Here is a 13,828-nt window from a genome sequence, read left to right as displayed (position 1 = left end):
AGAATCTGGAGAAATCTCTCTGCGCACAGGAGAAGACCAAACATCAATATTGGATGCCAGTGATCTCGTCATTAAAAACAGGCCTGATTCTATCATGGAAATCAATGCCTGGGCTCAGGAACACTTCCAGAAATCGCTGTCTGTGACCACCTCCACAAATTCAGGTTAAAGCTCTGTCATGCAAAGAAAAAGCCAGTGCGTTTATAGTTCTTGGGATGAAACTATACGAGGTCCGTACAGGAAAGTCTCTGAAGCATTTTGCCGTGGCTGAGGCAGCGTGTGCTTGATACTGTATACCGATAATTCTCTTTCCGATCAGCTGCTGCTGTGATTCACACTCAGATACAGTGATATAAATACTCCGAGTGGTGCAGTGAGAGTAATATGTAAAAAGATGATCCGCTGTGGCAACTCCTAACGGGAGCAGCTGAAAGAAGAAGAAGAAGGAGAAGTGAGTGTAACAACGCTAAAGCAGCTATGGTATTTGGAATACTATGGCTGTTCCCTGGACCATTATATTGTTACAAGTTAATTACAATCAGATGCATTACACTAATAAACAATCTGCGGTTAGTTTCTGTGTATTTATAAAGCCGCGTCAGGAAAATAAGGAGTAACCACACAGGAACAGTAGCACTGCTTTGACGCTGGGTGCCGCCAGTCTGCAAAACCGAGCGGAGAACTGGCGTACGACAAGGCATGAGGTACCGTGGAAAAGTGCGTGGCTTTACGCCAAGTGTAGGTTTTATACATCGCGATTTGAACGTGGAAAAGTTCTTACGCAACATTTCTGTGCATACGTACCGTTCATACATGAGGCCCCAGGACTGTTGAGCAGCTGGAATCCAATATCAGACAAGAATGGAACAACATTCCTCTCCCAAAAGTCCAGCAGCTGGTCTCCTCAGTTCCCAGATATTGGTATTCTATCTATATAGATTCAGGTTATGTAGCACAACGCCATTACACAAGAACTCCCCCTGCTGGACACAGGGTTGTAAAAACTATCTTTTAAAATTTCAACAAGGACCCTACATGAGACTCTTTATACTTTTTATATGTTAAAACAACCTGTTCTGTTATATTATAAGAAAAATGTACCTTGTCTGTTAATACTTTCTTATTTAACTAAGAATCACTTGAATATTTTCATTCTTAGTTAGAGTAGAAAGTATCAAGGCTCTTCTGTTATTCTGTTTTAGGAATGCTGGGCAGAACGTTACTTGGCTGTGCACGTTGTACCCAACAAACGAACTATGGGCTTCACAAGCGAGCACCTTGCTGCCACAATCTTGCCTCTGATGTCAGAAGTGTCAGTTAGTTTTAAGTACGGTGGCCCTAAAGAGCAAGTGACAAAATAATTGAAAGATGTGATGCACACAATTAAAACAAAGTGACACGCATAATTAAATGTGGTGATTGCGTGTGTCGCATCTTTCAATTTTTTGTCGTATTTATAAACTCTGGATGAAAGACAAAACTATGGAAGCCTAGAGAGGACGTGCAATATTGTTATTTTTTTTAAATTGTCTCCTCGAGATAATTAATTTTTTCGAGATCTCAAGAAAACAAACTTTGTTTTCTCGAGATAACGGGATAATTTTATCGAGATGTAGAGAAAACAAAAATTTGTTTTCTTGAGATAATAGAATAATTTTATCGCAGTCTCGAGAAAGCGGAACTTAACCTTTGCTCTAGGCATCAGGCTCGCTTAGATTGCGACACCTATACAGTTGAAGCCTTGCTAAACGTCTTCTTAAATGACAGACAGTAACATTATTATTTTCTAAACTAAGGTATAAACATATTTCAGCCTGCGTCATCCCTTGATTGAACAAAAATGTGATGCGCTGATCAATACAGTTTTGCTCTTCTGCCATTTAAAACAGGACCTGGCTTCAATAAACTAAACATTAAACGTTAGATGCAATTAATTCATAATTTGGAGAAAACAAGGTTTTTTGTTTTATCGAGATTTCGATAAAATTATTCTGTTATTTCGAGGAAACAATTTTAAAAAATAATAATATTGCACGTCCTCTCTCGGCTTCTGTACAAAATGGCTTTGGGGACAGGCAGGATTTTGTTTTATGAGCCTTTATGATGAAAGACGAAGACGTTGCCTTGGAGACAGGACCACACTACAAGTATATAACATCAGACGATAAGCTGATCAGAGGGAGGAATTGAGTGACAAAGGCTTCGTCCATCACACTACTACCACCAGAGGCTGGATGCTGAGTTCCTTTCACAGCTAAGTTAACTAGGGATGAAGTGGGATGCTTGCAACAAAGAGAGAAGTATGATGGGGGCCATTCATCGAAGGTTGGTAAGTGGCATTGACCAAGGTGTATTTACTAGCCTTGTCACACTGTTTACTAAAGTTTCCCCGTCCACACTAGAATGACCGAACTGAAAACGCATATGATGAAGACACTTGCCTACATTGGGTATGCGCGCATTGACAGGGAAAGCCTTGAAGCAGTGGTACTGATGGCCACAGGATTTATCACAAAACTGTAGCAACCTGTAAATTATTTGCCCTTTGCACGTGTACAAAACGTGATTTTAGATTCAGTCAGGCGCACAGCGCAATAAGCACAGCTTCTCAATGTCTGCTGTGTTGGGATATGTTTTTTTTTTTCCATGAAGGGAGAGTAATCAGGGAACAAGATGCTGTAATGAGCAGGATGAAGTCAGGGAAGGACAAACCAATCCGAGCACGATGAGCGTCTTTGTTTTCACTGATCCACAGTACAATGCTGAGGCTGCGTTTTCACAAGTGTACAGCTCCTGACCACATTTTTAAAAAGTGTCCATTTCTGAGGATTCAAAATGCCAGGATGGTGTGGATGAAAAGCGGAAACAATATAATGTCTGCATTTTTAATTGAAAACGCACTAATGTGAATGGGGCCAAAGAGTGGGAAGTCAAACCCAGAATGCATCAGGTCTCCGCAAACCTTCATAGAACTGCAAGACTATAGAGCCATCTGGAACACTGGCAGACATACGGGAGGTGTTGCTGATCTTTGCCTGCCTCACAGAACTATAAAGTGACCCAGGTTACATGGTGTGGATTGCCATACTGTTTTTTCTTTCGATTACTGCACTAGGTATTTGGATAAAAATAAAATTTATGATATCTGTTCCTCTACTTGCATTTTGCTTTATTCTGCCACCAGAGGCTGGGAACTGAGTTCCTTTCACAGCTACTGTAAGTTAAGCAGAGGTGAAGTAGGATGCTTGCAACAAAGAGAGAAATATGCTGGAGATTACGTATTGTTGGTTGGTAAGTGGCATTGACCAAGGTGTGTTTAGCTTCCATGTGTTCAGGTTATTTACAGGCACCAGCGTTTGTCAGTCTTAGGTATCTGGGTTATATCTGGGGGCACCAATGTGTTGCTAAAGCTACTGAGCCCCTATGTGGAGTTTTGTAAACTGATTGGCTACACAGGAGTTACTCATAATTAGTGTGTGTGTTGAAGTTAGAGTGGGAGAGTTGGCTAATTCCCAATGAACGTGGTGTGTTCCACTAAGATCTTTAAAGGATCATTAATTCATAGGACCACTATATTAATTCTGTGTAAGGCCTCCTTTAGTTTTCAAAACAGCCTCAGTTCTTCATGGCAAGGATTCCACAAGATGTTGGAAACATTTCTTTGAGATTCTGCTCTATCTATCATATACTGGCTTTCCTATCTATCTATTATATAATGCTTTACTTATCTATCTATCTATCTATCTATCTATCTATCTATCTATCTATCTATCTATCTATCTATCTATCTATCTATCTATCTATCTATCTATCTATCTATCTATCTATAATATAGTGCCTTTCATATCTATTGTCACACATGCGTGTTTAGGAGACAACTAAAGGGCTTGTGGCGAAGTACACTAATTCTTCCTCTCGATCCGTTACAGACCATTACAGTGGATGACCCTGCATAAGGAGTCCAACCCTGGAGTCACTAGGTGGTTCCTTGATCTGCAACCTTATAAGTTCTTGCTCGTTCATCAGAAGGGTTCTCTCCACGCCAACGCCGATGCTCTCTCTCGCGTTCATGACCTCTTGGTGCAGGATGCCCGACCCGACGGATCTGGGCTGAGGGGGAGGGGGGCCCTGTCACACACGCGTGTTTAAGAGACAACTAAAGGGCTTGAGCACATGTAATTCCACGCCAGACCAGGGGGTGGTGAAGTGCACTAATTTTTCCTCTCGATCTCTTACAGACCATTCTAGAGAAATCCTTCCGTTCCGGCCCTGATCACATCACTTCCCATACTAGCCTTTAAAGCCGCCATCTTGTTTATACTAAATCAGTTCTGTTTTGGACTCAGTTGTGTGAACATGTCTGTTCTATTGAATCAGTTTTGTAGCCGGGAAAAATTATAAGGATAGCTGCCCCAAACCTTCTCAATGTCTTATGGTCATTCTTGTTACACTATCTATCTATCATATAGTGCAGGGGTGCCTGCGAGCTAATTTTAAAATGACCAGGTCAAAATGATCTACCTACATTAAAAGTGCTCTCTCTCTTTCTCTTTTATATATATATATATATATAAAGTATACTCATATATATACTGAGTATACTTTATACATAAAATATATGTTGTCATATCTTGCATAACTGAATCAACTTTTCAATACAATTTAATACATTTATGGTCACTACAGTATTTGGATTTAATAATCATCATGTAGGAAAACATAGACTCGCATAAATAAGTAGAGCCGAATAATTCAGTCAAGGAGCTTTTGAATTCAGCCGAGTGAAAAATGACGGCTGTCCGATTAACTATGATTTTAGTTCCCTCTCCTTTCTCTTTCTCAGATCGCTTTTCGGAAGGACGTCAGTTTCGTAGTTTTTATGAACAGTTCGAAAGTGCCTCTCCACATTCTCCTTCTTTGGAATAGCAATGATAGACTGAAAGATCAGACAAATGGACTTCGATTGTGAAATTGTGAGAAAAAAAAATCCTCTTCCAATTCCACATCCAGCCCATACCCTCCCCAAACAATTTTTTCAATCCCTTCTTTAGTCGATATAAATTGGATTGGCTAACTAGATCACAGTCGGAGTTTTGCAGTAACTTGTGCGTTTGATCGTGTGTGCGGGATGACCAGTGTGTTAGAAGAGAAGAGATCTCAGACTGTCAATCAAGTGGCAAATGCCATAGGAGGATATATGATAGACTGACGTTTATTTATTTATTTTTTTTAATGCAACGCAATCTACCTGCACTACCTTTGCGATCTACCGGTCGATTGCGATTGACGCATTGGGCACCCTGATATAGTGCCTTACAGGTCTATCTATCTATCTATCTATCTTATCCTGCCTACTACACTATCTATCTATCTATCTATCTATCTATCTATCATATAGTGCCTTTCATATCTATCTATCTATCTATCTATCTATCTATCTATCTATCTATCTATCTATCTATCTATCTATCTATCTATCATATAGTGCCTTTCATATCTATCTATCTATCTATCTATCTATCTATCTATCTATCTATCTATCTATCTATCTTATGTGCCAAATCAGAATGAAGCACAGTGTTGAGGTTTAGGTTTAGGTAAACTTTATTATCTCAGAGGGAAATTTGTTTGCAGCAGTAAAGTACAAAAACAAAAGACACTATTACTGAGATCCAATAGATAAAAGAAAGACGGTACATTTGACAACTATTATTATTGCATAAACACACCGTCACAATCAATAGAAAGAGGAAAAATTACTTTCAACAGTACACAAAATAAGAATGCAGGATTTAACATTTAGCAGCATCCCAACAAATAACAGAATTTAAAATGTTTATATAGCAACAGGAATAAAAGAGCCCTTAAACCTGTTGCTCTGGTTTAGCACTGATGCTGGTGGCCCCCTCAGTCGCACTCACACGTCTTGCGTCAGGCAGGGCACACCAGATTGCCTTGAATGCCCATCAGATTGAGTCAGTAGAGTCAAGGATGGCAGTTCTGAGAGGAGCACAGCAGAGGCGGACTCTGGGGGTGGCGACTTGGGCAATCGCCCCCGGCCCCGCGCCTGAGGGGGGCCCCGCGATAGGAGATTCTTTTGTCACCGTCAGCTCATTTTACAAATATGCGGGGCCTCTGCTAGACATTCAAATCCGTTATAGACTGAAATACGTTACGTGGTGGATTTCTTCGAAAACCACTCATAAACGAGGACTTGTTACTTTAGAAGCCTTTCCCGGCATCTATACCAATAACCAAGAAAGCTCTTAGCACGACATTTTTGGTTTCAAATTACCGTAATAATTACGCCATTCAGTTTCGGATTTACACTGGGTCAGCAAAGAAGGCGACGCTAATACCATGCAGGTGGCGTTGCGTACAGAATTATGTTGACAATTCCTGTGACCGTTGCGAGCGCGGAAAGAAGCTTTTCAAAGTTGAAACTTATCGAAAATTAGCAATGTCATAAAACAGACTGTGCAGTTTAGCTATTTTGTCAATCGAAAAGGAACTTGCCTCTGCATTGGACTACGAGGATCTTATCAACGATTTTGCTCAGCGAAAAGCCAGAAAAGTGGACTTCCGTCTTGGACTGTCAAAGCAGCTGTTTGGTAAGTGTTCGTTTTATTATAAGTGTTCTGGTTCTCCGTAATTAAATAAATTTGCCGACTCCAGCGGGTTCGGCAGAAACGACTTTTATCTAGTTTGTTAATTTTGCGTGCAAAATGTTTCTGAATCATTAAGTTGGTTAAAGGCCACTAAACCAATATAAGAACAATTACAATACGTAATGTAATCAGACGGCCAATGGTACCTACATAAGGCACCATGTTTTTTAACAATAATAAGGCGTACACACTGAAAAAAGAATAACCTCCATTGAACTTAAAATAATTAAGGTAATGATTCACACTTAATATTTTCAATCTGAACCAATATAATTCTTTTTTTTTTATTGAACCCACAAATGTTAAGTTGAGGCAAATCATTTAGAGTGATTGGGTGCAATTCACTGGTTTTATACTGAAGTACATCTATTTTTGAATTTGTTCTTCTTTTTTGGCAGTTGGAAAGCCAGCACGCTGAAAAGTTCAACCAGAAAAAAATACAAACGGGCCCCTCAAACACGGCACACGAACAACCTAAAATATTAGGTTAACTGAAATAGGATTTTTATGTTTATTCCCTCCGCCATAACTTGCTTTGGTACAAACAATTTTTTTTTTATTTCGATGGAGATCTGAAACCAAATATTTCAAGCTACAACACTAAATGACTAATCTTAAGTTGCTTGAAAGAGAAAATTTACGTTGAATGAACAACATCAATGTTATACTTTTTTCAGTGCAGCATTAGAGGCGGACAAGCCCGTGAGCTTAGTGGTACGGTATATAGCCTACACTTACGGCTCTCGGCCCCGCATATGACACTCGCCCAAGGCCCCGCGTACTCCTAAGGCCGCCTCTGAGGACAGAGCAGCACCCCTGGGTCCAGACTTGACAGGGACAGGCTCCACAGGTAGAAAGCTATCAGAAAGCGTCAGTTTATGTAAGGGTATGGACACAGCAGCGGAGACAGATGTGCTTCTCATTATTCCATTTTACAGAAACTGAAAAAGAAACAAAAAACATAAGGTCATTGAACATCTAGGAATATATCAGGAAACGAGTCAGCTAATGATTCCCAGCTCTTTGTTTGCAGCTATTCTCTGCTAATTTAACCCACTGAACCGCGCTGACCTCGCCAAGTCTCAAGTGTTACTATCTCCTGATATTCACATCGAACAAGTAACGGATTTCCACAAGCCGTGTGAATAAAGTAACTGGCTGACTTCAGCTAAAGAAGACGGTGAACTAAAGCAGGTGGGTGTGCGCTTTCTCTAGAGGCGTGTTTGTCTGCCCGGTGCCTCTAGACATTTTCTCCTGCGCTCCGTTCATTCCGTTTTCTGCGGCCGACAGCACCTGCTCGGTTTGTTCTTATCCGGCGCAGATATGAATTTCACGCAGCAGCTGAATGCAAATTATTCCATGGCATCGGGACAGTTGGCGAGGAACGGATCACAGCTGGACCCTGCCAGCACCTACTTCAGGGAGATCGTAGCCTCGGATGCCGCGGTCCATATTCTGATCACCTTCTTTCTGCTCACTTACTGCCTGACGCTGATGCTCAACGGCTCGGTCCTCGTCGCGCTCTATAAATCCGAAGAGCTGTCCTGGCAGCCCCGGTTCATTCTGGTGAAAAACCTGCTCATCTGCGATCTGCTCCTGGCCTCCACTATAACGTCTTGCTCCGTGTACGCGCTCTTGAAGTGGCAGACTATGAGATTCGGCTTCGGGTGCCTGTTCCAGTATACGGTTGTAACGGTGTGCATATTCTGCATGATATACACGTTAACCCTGATGGCCCTGGAGAGGTACATATACATCTGCCACGCCATTCAGTACATCAACATCCTCACATCCAGGCTGATCCGACTGGTCCTCATGTCCGTGTGGCTTGTTTCCGTCGTACCGTGCGCCGTGTACCTTCTCCTGCTCACTTTGCGCCCCGCTCCCGAAGGGAGGATCACCTCGGGGTTACTCTGTGACCCCGAAATTCTAGAAGTATACTTCGGATATGATCCTACTGTGGCCGCTTTTCGGAAATCCTGGGGTCTTCTGACTCTGGTCACCTGCCTCTTGACCTTCGCGTTCTGCTACTACAACATGTATAAGAAGGCGAGGAATGTGGTGGAGCCATTCAACCAGACCAACAAGCGAGCGCGCAACACGGTGATGTTCTACGGGGCCATGATCGTCCTACAACTCAGCCCGTATCTGCTCAAAAGCGTCACAGACCTTTTATTTGAAACAGACAGCACAGTCGTCCACGATCACCGGACAGGAAACACTCTCCATCTTACTCTGTTGATCTTCATCGTCCTGCCGCCTTGCCTCAATCCCCTCATCTATGGCCTACGCAACAAAGAAGTGCGCCATGCCATCTCAAGGATATCCCGCTGCCCGTGGATCGTCCTGGACTGACTTGCAGGAGCCCCCTGGGCCCAAACCACTCCCAGTAAAACACAAAGGAAGGGGGTGCGGGTGGTGGTAGGAGGCATCAGAATGGTCACAGCTGCCAGCCTCGACTTTGGCGCCTCCCAAGGAAGGCTTGTACTGCCCTCATTTCTTTCATGGCATGGAGTGTGGCAGTCCTGCAAAGCTGTCAGTGAAAGCCTGGAGTTGGGTCACTTCTGTAATGAGACAAAGGGTTGAGGCTGATCCCATTTTATAAGTAAGGAAACGATTAAGCCTTATCCATCAATCCAGTCAATCGGTCCATTTGTTTATTAATTTATCTGTAAATCCTCATATTCTAATGTCATCCATCCATCAGTCCACCCATCCATCCATCCCTCTGTTTTCTTATCTATCCACGTGTATATCCACCTGTCTTAATGTTAAACTGTCCATCCATCCATCCATCCATCCCATTCATCTGTCTATATATCCACCAATCCCAAAATCTATCTATCTATCTATCTATCTATCTATCTATCTATCTATCTATCTATCTATCTATCTATCTATCTATCTATCTATCTATCTGTTCCTTTGCATGCCTTCCTAGTCTAATATACATATATCCATCTCCTCACTCTTCCATCTGTTCATGTGTATCTCCATGTATTGCAATGTCAATCCATCCATTTGTCTATCAAGGTATATTCATCTATCATGATGTAAAATTGTCCCTCTGTACATATCTCTGAACCTCTGCTTTCCCATCCATCCATCCATCCATCCATCCATTCATCCACCTGTTTACCTATCTATTTACCTAGTATAATGTCCATCCATCCATCTATCCCTCTATCCTCTCATCTACCCATATGTACTTCCAACAAATTGCAATGTCAATACATCCACCAGTCTGTCCATTCATTTGCCTGTCTATGAGTGTATATTCATCTATCCTTATGTAAAAATGTCCATCTGTCCATGTCTTCACACCCTTGCTGTCCATCCTTCCACCTGATTTTAAGAAGGCTTAATACAGTCCATTATATGGTGTACCTCGTTTTAAAGTTTTATCGATCGTGAAGACTGTCCTATTCTAAGCAGGATACAAGTCTATACTTCATCATCTCAGATCAAAACCCAATTTTCCTACTCAGTATGAAGGAGATTTTGAGGCAGATGTCCAGCTTATTCTGGTCATAAAGAACAACATTTAAAAATGCCAGGCATGTTCTAAAGAACGTTTGGATGGCTCCTCACAAGATGAATTACGTTTTTCCAATTTGAACTGGACATTCTTTTCCCATTCTATAAATTATGGCTTTTTCTAGTTTAAGAATCAGTGAGTTCACTCATGCACACACAGACACACACGCACACACACACTCCTGCATGGAGTCGATTTAGTGTGACCAGTGAACCCAACCAAAACAGTTTTGAAATATAAGAGTAGGAGGAGGAGGAAAACCACAGGGATACAAACAACACTGGGGGGCTGGGAATGCTGCCCACTGCAGTGCCTGCTGTTATCTTATCAAATTGGTGCCTTCAATTAAACCAAAAATTAGAAGAAAAAATCCCACCAAGCCAAGGAGACAGATGAGGGAAACTGTTCCCATCTGCCCTGTCAGGTCATGGCGCTTTGGCAGAGGATGGTCAACGAGTTGATACAGAGTGGGTGTGGCTTACATAGGGTTGCTTTTATTGTCACCTGGTTGTCTCGTCGCCTTTGTGATGTCACCAAAGAGGTAGGGCTATGCTTGGGGTAAGTAGCAGAGTGGGCGTGGCTTACATAGTGTCACTGTCATTGTCAGGTGCCAGTCTTAGGGACTTTCTATCAGCAACAGGGTAGGGCTATTATTGGGGTATATAACAGAGTGGGTGTGGCTTGTATAGTCTCCAAAGAGGTGTGGCTCTCAGGTTAACGATCAGGTTGAGTATGGCTTATATAGTGTTGCTGATTTTTTCATACTGTAGTCTTCATGTCATTAAGGTGACATTCAAATTTATCTATCTATCTATCTATCTATCTATCTATTATATAGTGCCTTACATATCTATCTATCTATCTATCTATCTATCTATCTATCTATCTATCTATCTATCTATTATATAGTGCCTTACATATCTATCTATCTATCTATCTATCTATCTATCTATCTATCTATCTATCTATCTATCTATCTATCTATTATATAGTGCCTTACATATCTATCTATCTATCTATTACAGTATATAGTACCTTATCTATCTATCTATCTATCTATCTATCTATCTATCTATCTATCTATCTATCTATCTGCCTTATATAGTGCCTTTCACATATAGTGCCTATCTTTTCCCTCTTGTGGTTTTCCTAAATTCATCCATATTGGTTTTTCGAAATGTTTTACTTTGTATCAGCTTGAAGTTTGCAGCTCCAACATCGAACTTCTTAATTTAACAGAATGCAGCGTTAGCGTCCCGAGGACAAGGCTGCGTATTTGCGTATACATTAAAGAGGACGTGGTGACAACACCATCTTGTCGTAGTCCATTATTTGGAACTCTTGTGCGACTCCAATGTCCTTGGAAGTTTACCAGAAGCCTGATTGTGAAGCAGGTCTGTGGTTATTTTTGGTCATTGAAGAATCCCTTGTGATGTTTGAGAGTTTCTTAAGTAGTAGTTTGTGATCAGCAGTATTACAGTATGTGGCTGACAGGTCTATCAGAGACACACCGGTTATCATTTTTCTTGTCAGCTCCTCTTCAATATGGTGTATTAGGTGTAGAATTTGTGACATTTCAGGTTTTTTCTCAGGTCTACAAACAGCACGTTGTGGACTGTGGAGGGTTCTACTTCCTCCATTAAGTGGTTACCTCTGGATGATTTTCACATGTACTGTAACAGAGCAAATCAAATTGTTTTTTAATTCTTTGGATCAGAGGACACTTTTCCCCTTTTGGGTAATACATGAAGGTTTCAACAGATCTCTGGGATTTAAGAAGATCACATCATAGCTGGATATCCAGTCAATCTACAACCCCAAATCAGACAAAGTTGGGATGGTATTTAAAATACAAATAAAACAAACAAATTAAAGAAACACAGCTGACTCTTAAATTTACTTTGCCTTTTATTTCATTTCAGACAGGTATGAACCCCAGATCTTTCATGTTCTGTCTGGTCAGCTTCATTTCATTTGTTAATATTCGTCTATTTCTGCATTTCAGACCTGCAACACGTTCCAAAGAATGCAGTGACGGGGACAAATTGGGGTCAGTAAGGAGGTCAGATAATGAAATGATGATGTGATCTCAAACAGATGATGTCAACAGGTGACTGTAATCCTGATTTGGTGTCCACCAACGGCTGAGTCTTTGAGGAGCAAAAATGGGCAGAAGATCTCCAGTCTGTCCACAAATGTGTGATTGGAAGGGATTTACATATTTCTCTGTCTGCAGTGCATATTACCATGAAACGATTCAAGGAATGTGGAGGAATTTTAGTGTGTAAAGGGTAAGGGTGCAAGCCAAAGCTGAACAGCCATCATCTCTGATCCCTCAAGAAGCGTCACTCATCAGTGGCTGATTAAACCTCATGGGCCGGGCCTGAGGACTTTGTCAAGCACTACAATATGGAGATAGACTCACAAATGACACTTCAAACTTTACTGGGCCAAAAAAAAGCCTCATGTTAACCACGTCCAGAAGTGACATCAACTTCTCTGGGCTCGGAGCATCTGGGATGGATCATCACACGGTGGTATTGTGGTCAGACAAATCAGTAATCCAGATTTTGGAAGAAACAGATTCCATGTGCTCGGGACCAAAGATGTAAAGGACCATCCAGACTGTTAATCAGGAACAAATCCAAAAGCATGCAGGGTCTGCCATGATATGGGGGTGTGTCAATGTCATTGGCGAAGCTCATTTATACATCTGTGATGGCAGTGTTAATTCGGAAAAGGACATTGAGATTTTAGAGTGACATATGCTGCCTTCAAGATGAGTCAACATCCTTTTCCAGGGACGTCCATGCAGTTTTCAACAAGACAACGCAAAAGCACATTCTGCACACTTTAGAAAGGCCTGGCTGCGGAAGAAGAGGGTGTCACCAAAGGGGTGGGGCTATACATAGGGTAAGTAACAGAGTAGGCGTGGCTAATATTGCATCACTTTCATTATCCAGTGGCTGTCTCGATGTCACCAAAAGGGGTGGGGCTATACTTGGGGTAAGTAACAGTAGGTGTGGCTAATATTGCATCACTTTCATCATCCAGTGGCTGTCTCGATGTTACCAAAAGGGGAGGGGCTATGCATAGGTGTTTCCGATAGGGCGCGATATAGTGTGTGTGGGGATGATGGACTGGCCCAGTGTTGCCAGGACAGGCTTCAACCCACCATGAGCCTGAATTGGATGAGGTGTGCTCATGAATGCTAAGGCATAACAAATCATTTCATAGATGGTGAGGAGTTTCTGACGATAGCTGCATCTAAGTGTTATTCATTTTCAGTCATTTTATGAAGTTGACCACAGTGCTTTGTCATCATCATCATGAAGTTTCCTGGGGCTGTAAGCTGGCCTCAGTCCTGGTTTACACGTTATCTATGTGGCATTGTCATGTTCTCCCTGTGTTCATGTTCACCAAGCTCCTGACTCTCTGCCTTTCTTCAGTCTTGCAGGTGGATTTGGAGAGCAGATGAGCAGCTGTTAGATGGAGGGATCGCCTGTTTTGAACAGGACTGGATGAAGGACTGATGGACTGTGTGCTGGCACTGCCTAAAGTGCACTAAAGTGGTTTGTTTTCCAGCTCGCTGGAGACACCAACATGGCTGTGCATTTGTGCT

The 13,828-nt window shown here is 41.8% G+C and overlaps 1 protein-coding gene across 1 annotated transcript; it reads left to right on the top strand.

The window, feature by feature from the left end:
- Positions 1-7,991: 7,991 nt before the first annotated feature.
- LOC120538327 (olfactory receptor 2AG1-like) lies at positions 7,992-9,023 on the top strand. The gene has a single exon (XM_039767787.1). It carries the CDS (start codon positions 7,992-7,994, stop codon positions 9,021-9,023), a length of 1,032 nt encoding a protein of 343 aa, XP_039623721.1.
- Positions 9,024-13,828: the final 4,805 nt, after the last annotated feature.

This window comes from Polypterus senegalus, chromosome 10 (genome assembly GCF_016835505.1).
Source record: "Polypterus senegalus isolate Bchr_013 chromosome 10, ASM1683550v1, whole genome shotgun sequence".
In the NCBI taxonomy this organism is placed as follows: domain Eukaryota; kingdom Metazoa; phylum Chordata; class Cladistia; order Polypteriformes; family Polypteridae; genus Polypterus; species Polypterus senegalus.
Note: the sequence above shows the minus strand (reverse complement) of the source record. Positions and strands in the feature narration are given on the sequence as shown.